The 13,092-nt window shown below is 47.4% G+C and overlaps 1 protein-coding gene across 5 annotated transcripts in view; it reads right to left on the bottom strand.

Annotated features, from left to right (window-relative positions):
* The window catches only part of rasal2 (RAS protein activator like 2), a 116,790-nt gene that overhangs the window by 23,638 nt on the left and 80,060 nt on the right, over window positions 1-13,092 (bottom strand). For all 5 annotated transcript variants that reach the window (XM_036553798.1, XM_036553799.1, XM_036553797.1 and 2 more), the window contains one exon: window positions 7,853-7,965. In XM_036553798.1, the coding sequence (XP_036409691.1) occupies window positions 7,853-7,965 (113 nt within the window). The remainder of the gene's footprint in view (window positions 1-7,852; window positions 7,966-13,092) is intronic.

Raw genomic sequence — 13,092 nt, 5'->3', positions numbered from 1 at the left:
TCAATGTCACTCATAAAGACAATGATTCCAGTGTCTGAGTTATCCATGTAAGTCGCTCTGGATAAGAGCATCTGCTAAATGACAGTAATGTACTGTAATCTAAATTGACATACATATATGTGCACACACACAAAAACACACACAACTGACACAACACAGAACAGGGTCTGACGGACCACAGGGTCAGCGGTATCAGGCGGACACATGTACGGTCACTGTCCTTTGCAATCTGAGGTCTTCAGGACAGCGGCTGCCATCTTACTGTGAAGTATGAGCATCAGCACTCCTCAGCATTCAGGCCAAATAGCTCTGCCATTTAGCGCTGTGATAAATATTTGATCTAAGCCCGGTTAAGCGGCCCTTGAAGTACAAATTAGCTGGAGCCAAGCTCCCAGGGCGCTTCTCAGCTGGCCTGAGCACGTGGAGCATCAGAGAGGAACTGTCTGATTACACCACCGCACGCTTCCCCTGGACCATCCAGCACCAAGCTGCGGGATGAAGGACACTACTATAACAGCCAGCACCTCCAATCCAAGCCCTTCTGTGATCTGCAGCTAGGTTTGAAGGCTATTTTTCACCTCATCTACACAATACAAGGTGATGCACAGACAGCTAGAGGGGAGGCTTACAGCAGGCTCAAGGTGAAGCCGTCTTCGCTTACTTCATTCAACACAAATGGCCCGGGTAGAAATCACCCTGCGAAGCCGGGACTTCACCCTCACTCTGCCAGTATTCATTTCTGATTCGTTTAATGGTATCCAAGGCGACGGACAGCAGCCTGCAATGGGCAGCTCCACAGGCTTGTTTTCTACCTGCTGAGCCTCTCTTCGCTATGGAGCGCCGCCGTATGCGGCTACTGAGAAAGCTCTGCTGGACTGTTTTCACAGTGTGGCATAATTGTAGTCTGAAGACCGGCTTTGTCGCACAAGTGCATGTGAACTGACATGGAAGAAGCGGCACTAAGATTGTGGGGGGAAAAAAAAAAACAGAAAATTATGCAGGATTTACAAAATCAGGCCTCATGGTTCAAAAACGCAATTAAGAACTTTATAAACGCAGTTTCTAAATGCATATTACTGGGATGAAAGCTCCAGAACTAGGAGGGGATTTTATAAATGGGTCCATTAAACACTCCTCTGACTCCGTTAAAGCCTGTGTTCTGCACGAAGCTCACATTTGCATGGAAATGCTAAACCTCTAAGAAGCAGGCACTGGCACCAAGGCACCAGGTATTCACCGTATAAAGGAAATGGGAGATTGGATTCAACAATGTTCTAAGGATGTATCAGTATTTGATCTCTAACTGCATATCCAAAATGAACACAGGTGATAAAGCCTTCATTAAATTATAACAGCGTATCATTATAAATATTCCCAAGGGCACATCCAGTATATCTCTCATTACATCCTGTTGCTTGAAAGTAAGACAAATTAGGCCTGTCACTTGTGCATTATATTTAGTGCAAAAGCAGTCCTGCTGCCACCAACCGTCCCTTGGCACCGTTCCCCTTCCAGCTAATGCACACTGCCACCCAAGCCATTTCCCCTGCCACCGCTGCCCTTTTGCCAGCTGAAGAGAGAGGGGAGACATTCGGCCTGCTAATAACCTGGCAGCAGTCATCTCGTCACGACGCCCCACCCCGCCCCTCCTATGCCCATCTGAATTATGTAATCTGGGATTACGGCCCGCGTTCCGTAGTTTGCCGCTCGCATCTGCCGCGCTTATCCTCGTGAGACCCGGCTCCTCCACCCTGGCCCTGCCCGCCGCCCGCCGCAGCACGCCGCCAGGCTCCGTATGCCAGCTCTCAACAGGCACAGCAGAGCAGAACAGAGCAGCGGCTAAATTAGGATGCAGCCCGTCTGAACGTCTAAAGCTCGTAATTGTAGAGTGAATGAGTTTTAAGCATTCTTTCTGGCAATGATTTGCAAAAAAAAAAAAAAACTGGCATCCCTGCCTCAAGGTTAAACCACGCAAATCATATTTAAAATATACGGCCAAATGACATACGATGTCAGGAAAAATGAGTAGTATGTCACTTAACGCTTCTAAATGTATAGTGTGTGATTTTTAATCGTTCATTTTGTCGACGACCTGCATGTTTGCGACAAGCATCCGCTGGATTAAGGAGCAGGACTTGTAACCGAAAGGTTGCCGGTTCGATCCCCGCTGGGACACTGCTGCTGTACCCTTGGGCAAGGTACTTAACCCACAATTGCCTCAGTAAATATCCAGCTGTATAAATGGATAACATTGTAAAGAACTGTAACCTATGTAAGTCGCTTTGGATAAAAGCGTCTGCTAAATGAATAAATGTAAATGTAAATGTAAATAAACCTCACACAAACCATCAACACCTGAGCATAAATCTCCCACTGGACATTAAATGCACAGGATGAAATCCCGCTCACCGCTGCAGGAAGCCTTCAAACAGCCTGAGCCACTGACAGGAGGAGTGAATGCGATCCGGCCCGGATGCACTCTGATCCATTTGGACTCCTTTAGGCCGGCGGCCCGTCATGCAGCTTTAATGCGCTTCCTGTCAGCCTCGGCCCGCTCCTGTCTATTGAGCGGGTCGGATCGCCGGCGCTCAGCACATTAGCCAGGCTCCGCCACAGGCACGTGCTTCCGCACTAATCAAGCGGACCGGACACACAATGACCTGCGATACTGCGAAGCGTGCGAGCATTACTGCAGTGTAGCTATCATGTGCACGCTAATGCTACTGTGATATAGGTATAATGCATGTACGAACATTACTGTGATTAAGGCACATGCAAACATTACTGTGATGTAGTTATAATGCACATGCAAACATTATTGTGATGTAGTTATAATGCCATGCAAATATTATTTTGATATAGCCATAATGCAATGCAAACATTATAGTGATATAGTTATAATGCAACCACAAACGTTACTGCGATGCAAGTATAATATGCGTGCAAATGTTACTGCAAAGTAGCTATGATACCCATGTGAACATTTCGGCTATGTAGCTACATTACGCATGTGAAATTTAATGCCATGTAGCTATGATGCGCAAGTGAACAGCACCGTGATGTAGGTACAACGCACATGCAAACATTACTATTGTGTAGATAAAATGTGCACACAAACCTTACCGTGACAATAAGGCAATATGGCACTGCCATGCATTCTGCTGTATCTATTAGCACAGCAGGCACCTGTATCCTGAGTGAGTTACATGCTGTTACTTATCCAGTCCTACATACTGACTCGAGCTATTCAGAGGGAGCCCAGAAGGTATTTTACAAAGGACTACAACAGCAAGGTCTCCCCAGGAGTGCTCCGCTCTGCTACACACTGAAAGCAACATCTTTTCCTTTGACAGTCTCAATGCTGAGTGCTGCAAGGCCGGCATCACCTACAATCACGCTCAGCTCGCTTTCTCTACGGGGTGCTCAGCACAACCCGACAAGGACGGAGAGCCGCGGGTTTGTCTGTCAGAAGGCAAGGCGGCCGCTGTCAGGAGCGAAAGGAGTCCCGCGGGAGGCTGAGAGCCCTACCTGAGGCGCAGCGACTTGGAGAGCTGGCTGACGCAGGCGGTCTTGGTGAGGAAGGCGGAGGCCATGCTGAGCGGCGCGGTCTGTGGCGGGGAGCGGGGAGGCAGAGCCGGCTGACGCGCGGCATTATCTCCCTAATGCCTCTAAAGCCCACTCTCGCTCCCTCCTCACAGGGAGGCGCACGTGGCTCTCGGCACAGCACAGCTCCCGCGAGCACTGACTGAGGTCCGTCTGTCCGCCAGCTGCACTGATCTGGGTGCGGTAGGGCGGTCACTCCTACTGACAGGGGCAAAGCTGGACAGAGCTCAGAGGGGAGGGCTGGAGTACGCTGATCTGGGTACAGCAGCGTAGTGCTGTCACTCCCACTGACAGGGGCAAAGCTGGACAGAGCTCAGAGGGGAGGGCTGGAGAACGCTGATCTGGGTACAGCAGCGTAGTGCTGTCACTCCCACTGACAGGGGCAAAGCTGGACAGAGCTCAGAGGGGAGGGCTGGAGTATGCTGATCTGGGTACAGCAGCGTAGTGGTGTCACTCCCACTGACAGGGGCAAAGCTGGACAGAGCTCAGAGGGGAGGGCTGGAGTATGCTGCTCTGGGTACAGCAGTGTAGTGCTGTCACTCCCACTGACAGGGGTAAAGCTGGACAGAGCTCAGAGGGGAGGGCTGGAGTATGCTGATCTGGGTACAGCAGTGTAGTGCTGTCACTCCCACTGACAGGGGCAAAGCTGGACAGAGCTCAGAGGGGAGGGCTGGAGTATGCTGATCTGGGTACAGCAGTGTAGTGCTGTCACTCCCACTGACAGGGGCAAAGCTGGACAGAGCTCAGAGGGGAGGGCTGGACCGTACAGCAGTATAGTGTCCCAGCAGTGGCCACATACCACAGTAAGAGACACATTCATAGTAAAGCTCTTGAAGCACAACATTGCCCAACAGAGGTACTACAACATCTACACACCTGCAGTGAAACAGACTCACATCTAGCAGCCAAAGATTAACACGAAAAATGTACAGTTCTGGAGGAATTTCAACCCCAGGCACCAGAGTCCAACAGCATGTAACAGACACCTTCACTTAAAATAAAAACCTCCAGACTACTTCAATTCTCCAGAAGCCCTAGCTACTGAAAGGGATACTCAGACTGGACATGGCAGTGTCTGGGCACATGATGTTGGGAATGTGAGCGCAAAACACACCGCACCATACAGATGTATCAAAACCTTAGCAAACGTAACAGCTGCTTCTCTCTGTCTGTCTCTCCAACCTTCTGTACACAGAGCTTCCACTGTGCCACTCATCTGCTTTTTGAAAGCAGTGCCAAACCTTGTAATAATCCGCTGCGTTAAATCATCAAAGATGCAAAAGCTTTTAACAGACAGTCCTGACGAGCCTAGTTGTCTTCGACTTCCTTGGGAAAAAAAGGAAAAAAACAAAGGATCCTAATGCCCACTCTAGCCATCAACCGCCCAGCAAAGCAGCAGTCTGGCTTACAGTAAAGCTATTATCTGCCAAGCCTGCCAGGAATCAAAGCAGGAACTTCTTGGAACTGCTTTCATGACTGGCGATGGATGAAAGGGGAAGTGCTCCACAAAATGTACATGATCTCTTCCAAAACTTTTTTCAATCTACTTATGGCAATGCACTAAATGCACTCCTGTGGTACCCTGGCATGAGGTGCCAGCCTGTGGAGATACTGTTCATTTTTTACAGGCATGAAATGAGAAGGATTTTTTTTTACTAATTGATTACTTTCATATGATCAACAGAGGCCATCGGTGAGTTACACTCATAGCAGCAGGGCAGATCTGGAAACACAGCACAGTCCATGCTGACCTGACTGCTTTTGCAACTTTGCCTAATATATGATGCTAATATAGTTTTTAGACAGCACTTTTGATACCATGTCACTATAGACACTTTTCAAGTACTTTAACAACTTTAGCAATTTAGCTGTCTAATTAATTTATTGGTGTTAACTGCTCGGCTTGCACCAAGCTTTTCTGGGTTTACGCTATTTGTATATAATGTCTGAAAAATAACTGGAATAACTGTGAAAAATACTACAGCAGAAAGACAAACACAGATAAAACAGTGCATTAATTAATATAACTGCAGATGTGATCATTCATTTTGAAATAGAAATAGAACAGAAACCAGATCAAACCTGCTATCTTGTCTATCTTTCTGTGAAAAAAATACAAATATCTGAGGACGTTAAGTTTGCCTTCACATGAGCGGAAAGAGCAGCTCAAAGTTCTCCTCCACCTCTCTGCTTCCTGCTTCTATCTCATCTGATTTAATGTGATATTTAATCAAATATTTAAACCTTTGAGATCAACTGATAAAACGCAGCTCATCATCAGCAAGCTAATGAGAGGTAACTTGACAGTGATAGACCTGATCCAAACATGTGTCTGCCTGCTTGCAAACGGAACAGCAGGGGGTTCTTTTTCATTTATCTACAGCCAGGTAGCACAGCTCCCACTTAGCTGGCTAAGAGCTTTGTGTTTTTATTGCTATTAAAAGGACATAACAAAAAAGCAACTAGATTCATACAATCAGTGTTTAAGGTCACTAAGCAGATGTTTGCTCATCCTGAAGACCTACCATCACAGCCTCTATTTATAGTTCAAATCAATCGCCACCCTGATGCATCATGATGATTATTTTCACCTTGCTTACACAATCATTTCCGCCTATTCACAACACACAGCAATTACACACACACACACACACGCGCACGCACGCACACAATGTTGTTTTTAATCAGGTACTACCAGAAGATGGAGCTAGCCAGCTGCCTTCAGGTCAGAGCTGCCCACTGAATAGCATACATGTGGAGGTTACATTCCAAACTGCCAGTGTAATTAGCATGTGAAGTGAGAGAGAGCCAAGACCTGATGCACATGCCCTCTAAACCTATTGTTTGAGTCCTCACTCTGGTAAATGTTGCTTGAGGGTCTTGCTGACGTCTGACCTTAAACAGATTGTCTTTGTACACCAGGGGGAAAAAACTGCACTGCAAACAGTCTGCTTCGCGAACAGTAATAAATTATTGTTCTGTATTCCTTGCTTAGCTGGTGGAATGGCATTCTGGCCTGTTCCCACCCAGTATAACCCATGATTGCAGCCCCCATAAAGCCACTGTACAAGTCCTTTTGGTACATCTATGGCATAATCATAAATGTTAATTCTCAATTTCCCTTCGTGTCCAAAACCCATAGCTTATACTCTCACTGTCTCTCCATTTTACTTAAGGCATAGATCAGAATTTTCACTTCACTTAATCATCGGATAATGGGACACCTGCGTGTAGAACTGTACTCCTTATTCCATTCCCTCTCCCGTACATGTCCACATTTGGAACCTGAACTTTGGAAGGCTGCATCTCTAAAACAGTCCTCATCACATCATCAACTGTACGAACAGTAAACCTTCGGAAAATAGGATTGTGGGTGTATCTTGGATCTTGGATATAAAAGAGTGGCAGCTCAACGATCAGTGCCTGTTCCTGTCTATGAATTAGACCAGCTCTTTTCCACTTTACAGTCTCTCTCTAAAAGCCGGCCAAAGGGGCAAATGAGCATGTCTCTCTGAAAGCCTCTGGACTCCATTTATACAGGGAGCTGTCGGGTTGGCGCTACGCTCTACCACTTCGTAACAATCCAGCACTGACTGCTCATCAGCCCTCGAGTTTAAAGGCTTGTAAACACACACATGCTGCTTCAGTGGCACAAACACGTTTACCATTGCTGGGAGAAGGTGCCAGGGATGTTACTGTCAGCACATGTTAGTCTGAGAGGCAGTATTTGCACACTGGCTCCAAATCCTATCCCATTCTATGTTAAAGTCTTAAATCTGCTCTCTCAGTCTCCCATCAGCTATTTAGAATGCTTCCTCACCATTCTACTAGTGATCAATTAAAGAAAAAAAGAACATGAAATGAACAAAATAATAATGTTTCTCCTCTTCTATGGTTTGCTGTTATTTTTCCATAAATAAGTAGCAGGCTGGCTGCCAGAAGGTGGCAGTCATGAGTAACTGCATGATAAGCTGGCAGCCCCTACTCCCACACACCCATGAGATTTTGAACCTAAACATAACCTTTCAGAAAAGTGCAGCCATTCATAACCTCAACATATGCCACTGATTTCCAGTGCCCTTCAACATGTAGCAACAAATGCAGGATTGAACCCAAACACAAAACTAGCGTCTCTGAAGCACAGTCAGTTTAAAGCAGGTTTGTCATTACTGTCTGGCCCTGGCAGGCTTTACCAGAGACAGCCCCGATACAGCACGGTCTGAAAGCGAGCGGCGGGGTCACGGCCTACCTGTCGCCTTCAGCAGGCCGGAGCGAGGGCAGGCGGAAGCTGGTGTTGCGATCCAGTTTGGTCTGGCTCTTCGTCCTCTTGATGGATCCTTTTAGGCGTTTGCTGAAGAATCCCTACCAAACAAAACAACGGAGTGGGGGGGGAGAAAAAAATGTCATGTGAGCGAGTGCTTTTCTGAGAGAAACCACCACTGGCACGTCATGCCATCTCGCCCTCGCCGAGCCCAGACACAGCGCTTCCTGTGTGGCCGTGTTTGCCGTGGGAGGAGGGCCGAGCGAGCTCCTCACGTGCTGGGGGGGGGGGGGGGGGGGGTCACCGCCACCGTCAGCGCGAAACATGAGTCAGGCTCTCCACAAGCTCTTCACACTGAGAGTCCGATTCAGCCTGGAGCTAATTGATAATTAACCTTCGAGCAGAGAACTGTGGGAAAACCTGAATCGATTCGCCTTCATTGTATCGTTTATGACGTTCGCTGGATGCCGTCTCCGTCTGAGACGGAGAATACATCATGCTTTTGGGAAAAGCACGCTTTTGCGAGAAGCCAGTCAGAGGACAGGTTGTGTAAGAGTTGACACAGGCTGAATGCTGTCTGTTGCCAATAAAGAGGGCCCTCCCTACTCTAGACTCAGGTGACCTTTCAACTCCGCTGCAGTCACCTTTAAGCGCGCGGTCGATACCAGACCGTGCTCTTCAGCGGTAAGGAATGCGAGCCGGTGTGCGCTGGTTGTGCAACGTCTTGGGAAATGCCCGGAGTGGTGCAATTCATCAGGGCCAGTTAAACGCCAGACTGATTGCTTTCAGATAAGTGTGTGACTAAATTAAGACGGGGCCCACCGGAGGGGCCGAGTACCGAGTCAGGAGATAACCTCCTCGTGGCAGTGCTTCGAGGTCAAATCCATGTGATTCACTGCCCACAACTACATCACCAAGCTCCGCTGTGTCTCTCATACAGCTTCTGGGAGCTCGTTAGGATCCACAGCGGAGCGCTTGGTTGTTTCACGGTCATACCCCTAACATATGTAAGCTCTTTTTACCCCAGAGAGACAGATAACACTGCATTTAGAGGCACTGCAGGCTTACAGGGAATTAAACAGCAGAGCATGGAAGTATGGGGAATCCTCACTCAACACATTGTTGTGAATGCCACAATTATTGTCACCATGACAATAAAACTGCCAACAACACCCCTGCCACATTAGAGCACCACAGTAATAACAAAGATAACCAACCTGTAACATTATAGCACTGCATTGCTAACATGTGAACAACCCACCTACAACAGCACAAAATCATTTTACATTTACATTTATTTATTTAGCAGACGCTTTTATCCAAAGCGACTTACAAAAGTGCATACAGCAAGTATAGCGACAGTACGGGGACAGGATGTGTACAGTTCCACAATGAGACACAAAAAATCATGTTCATAACCTTACATTTTGATTAGCAAACACCATCATCCAGAAAACTTGCACAGGTCACATTTTCACGTGTTATCAATTATTTCAGCGGTACATATCCTGTGGCAATTCAGGCTAAGTACCTTGCCCAAGGACACAACAGCTGTGCCTCAACTGGGAATCCAACCAGTTATCAGGGTTATCAGCCCTGCTCCTTGCCACTAAACCACACTGCTGCAGCATATAAAGAGCTCGTCCATGACTGTGACTAAGTGCTGTCACTACGGTTGAGTATGTGCTCTGACTGCCATACCAACGAGCCTGGCTCTTTGGCGTCGCGGTCAAAGTCGCATGGTTGGTACCCCACAGACCTGGGTTCAAGGCCGGGCGGGGCGACTGCTCTCACCCTTCGCTACAATGACAGTACAGCATAATGCTGCTTACATACAGACAACCAGCCTACAACATTACGATATCATACTGATAACATACGGACAACCGCCTACAACATTACAGCATCATGCTGCTAGCATGTGGGCGACACAGCAACAACATTATGGTTTCATACTGATAGCATATGGACAACCCACCTACAATATTGCTGCAATAGGCTGATCGTCTGTGCAAGAAAGCTGACTAAATAATGTATAATAAGCACATGATATAAGCAACGGTGTTTCTCCTTAGCTGTTTCATGGTAGAGCCTAGTTAAAGGATAACCACCTCTGCCAAATAACTTCAAATTTACCTTTGCAAATGTCTTTGGAGGGATGGACGATAATTTGGTTTGAGTTTCGTTTCACCATTCACAACATAGCCAGCTTAAATGAACATTACTGGTCCAGGATCAGTTTTGTTTTGTAGCTCAAACCTGTTAAGGGTAGGACTGAAACAGGGAAAGTTTACCTAGATCAGTGTTCAGGGTAATCTGTCCATGTTTTGAACATGCCTGTGAGGTGAATTCAGACCTCACAGAATCCAAACTGATGGAAAGCATTAGTATGGCTTAATTACTGATTAGTAATAGTTCTCTGGTAATAACAAAATGGTGTATTTCTGTTCAGTTGGCCTGGGGGGGGGGGGGGGGGGGGGGGGTCTATTGACTATGATTGCTGCCTGGCCTGTATGGTAATGGAACTCTTGAACAGAAACTACAGCCTGTGCTAGACATAGACATAATGAAATATTTTGTCATTAGTTTAACATTTCCACATCTACATGAGAGCGCAAGACAGTTTAACAAGGAGAACGGGCCATTCAAGCCCATCTGGCTCCTCATTGCCCCTTCTATTTTAGTCAGCGCTCAATAATTCACAAAGCGGGGAAAAAAATTGTTCCTTCGTCATATCCGCTGTCATTAAACAGACACACAAATGGGGTCATTTCTGATTTCAGACGATATCCTCCGGGAGGAACTGTGAGCGGATGGCTTTGCAATGTCCTTTTCTGTGTGGGGGACCATCCTTGTAGAGACAGTAACATCCTGTGTAACCTTCTCTTTGTAAATGTACATTTATTCATTTGGCACATGCTTTTTATCCAAAGCAACTTGCCTTAGTGAGGCAGAGTACAAATTAAGTTTGTACACGGGTTCAGTTCAGCTCTCACTTTTAGTCCCTCCACAAAACGCCTCTGATGTTTTGGAACCCCGCAGACTTCACATCCAAAGACAAATCAGCGTTTTGTACGGCGGCCCTCCAGGGAAACGCATCCGATGCAAAAATCGGGCACAGTCAATCAGCCCCTGGTCTAATTGATTTGGGTGTGTTCCACGTCCACAGTTGGGGGGGGTAAAATAATCCAAGGGCGTGGGGTTACCTTGGACAGGATCCTGGAAGCGTTGGTGGCAGCTACCGCTCGGAAGCTTGGCTCCCTCCCGCTGCATCAACAAAATGTAATTACTGCAATGCAGATGACATCCCGCCACAGATTCAAGACGGGACACGGCTCTGCGAATGACAGTCGCTCTATGACACCAAGGTCAGAGTTCGCCCGGCGATACCCGACTCCAAACTCAAACAGAGCCGGAGTGTTTCTTTAGAGGGCTTGATTGTGCCTTGATGTTGAATTACGTTAGAGCCATCAGCCAGCTTCTTAATCCAGGGCAATTTGTAATGCTTATGTCTCGCACATTCACACGGACAGCTTTTTTACTGAAGCTAGTAAAACTAAGCACCTTGCCCAAGGGTAGGGGAGCATCATCCTGGCTGGGATTCAATCCCACAATCCTACACTGAGGACCACTCCACACTGCGGCCCAAACGCTACACTAATGAAAAGAAAACGCTCAGCGAAAACACTGCATAAGACAGCTGCAGGCCAAGACAGGCTCTGGATCAACTGAATTAGTAATAAAGTATTAATATTCTTCCCTGTTCTTGCATTTGCAGCTGTAATTTGAACAGTCTCTGCCGTGCTTGCATTTACGGAGGTAATCTGAATACTCTCCCCTGTGCTTGCATGTGTAGCTGTAATTTGCATGTGTACACACTCAGTAATGGTAATGCGCTGCCCTGAATGAGTGTGTGTGCCAAACAAATTAATAAACACCATTATTTCCTTCTAATATAATGAAGATCTCATTATAAATTCATGTCATAAAGCCCTGTGTAGAGGAGGGCCAGTTTGGTATGCGCCTATAGCGGCACCAGAGAAAGGACAGTTTGGTATGCACCTATAGCACCAGCAGAGGTAGGTGGGAGGCAGGTGCAGAATCTCCTAGACCCGAAAGAGCCAGCACACTTCCACAACACCAGCTGGCCCCTCAGGAGAAACGACACCATCAGTCTGTCATGATGAGGTTTGAATGGTTTTTATACCGCCTTTTCTGATATAATCAAAGCCGCTGGCATTTGGACTGACCTTACTCTGTGCCTTCTTAACTCCCATTTCCTGTCTATAATGCTCGCTGTGTAAATTCTTCAGCGGATCCAGTGGGTGTGAACGCTTTTGAAGTCTGTTTGAAGAGAGGTGGAAAATCTGCTGAGCCGCCACTCTCCTTGGCCCAGAGCTCTCCCCAGAAGCCAGAAGAGAGTGGGAGAGCACCCCCCGCTCAGCGCGCCTCCCCTCCGCCCGCTATCTATGCACGGTCCGAGACGGCCTCTTAGACAGACACCGCCACTTACAGCCACATCTGATGCAGGGCGAATGCCCTTAATCTGCCTGCTGTTTGGGTTCAAAATACAACCGTGCCAATTGCTCTGGCGGGGGGGGGGGGGGTGTTACGCGGGTCTCTTTTGTTACATTTGGTGCTCCGGCCCCATCCCGAAGTGACAGGCCCCTGCTTCCACAGAGCCAGTGAGATCCAGTTGGTGCGGGGATTAGCGGAGACCGGACGGCCGCTGTATTATCGCGGAGAGAGAGAGACGATCAAAGCGAGTGGAAGGCCAGAGCGGGCGGGCCGTTAAGCTCTGAGGTCTGCGCATAGGCACCAGGCTGCTACAGAAGCACGCTCCACCCGAAGGTAAATTACAGGGGAAATAAGGAGAACGGCTCCATGGGATTGTTTTTGTTGATAGACGTTTACGGCCTTCCTTTTCCTCCAACTGTGATATTATAACATGGTGCAGAGGGTTTCTTTTAACCGCCGAGCCCTTAGGCAGAGCCTAAATTAATCCAATTACATATCCTCCTCCTCCAGGTGTTTGCCGTAATCCGTGTCTGGGAGCGATGCACCAATACGCCCTGTGATCAAAAACTAAAGAGGGCCGAAGAATACTTATTAATCCCAGACACACCACACATCATGTATTCATATGGTCATTCATATGAGTGCTGCATGGAGTGCAGTTGTATGTTTAAACTGCAGCTTACAACAATAATAAAGTGAACTTTAAACGA

This window comes from Megalops cyprinoides, chromosome 20, assembly GCF_013368585.1.
Source record: "Megalops cyprinoides isolate fMegCyp1 chromosome 20, fMegCyp1.pri, whole genome shotgun sequence".
NCBI classification, from domain to species: Eukaryota; Metazoa; Chordata; class Actinopteri; order Elopiformes; family Megalopidae; genus Megalops; species Megalops cyprinoides.
The sequence above is the reverse complement of the archived record's forward strand: the minus strand, read 5'-3'. Positions and strand labels throughout refer to the sequence as shown.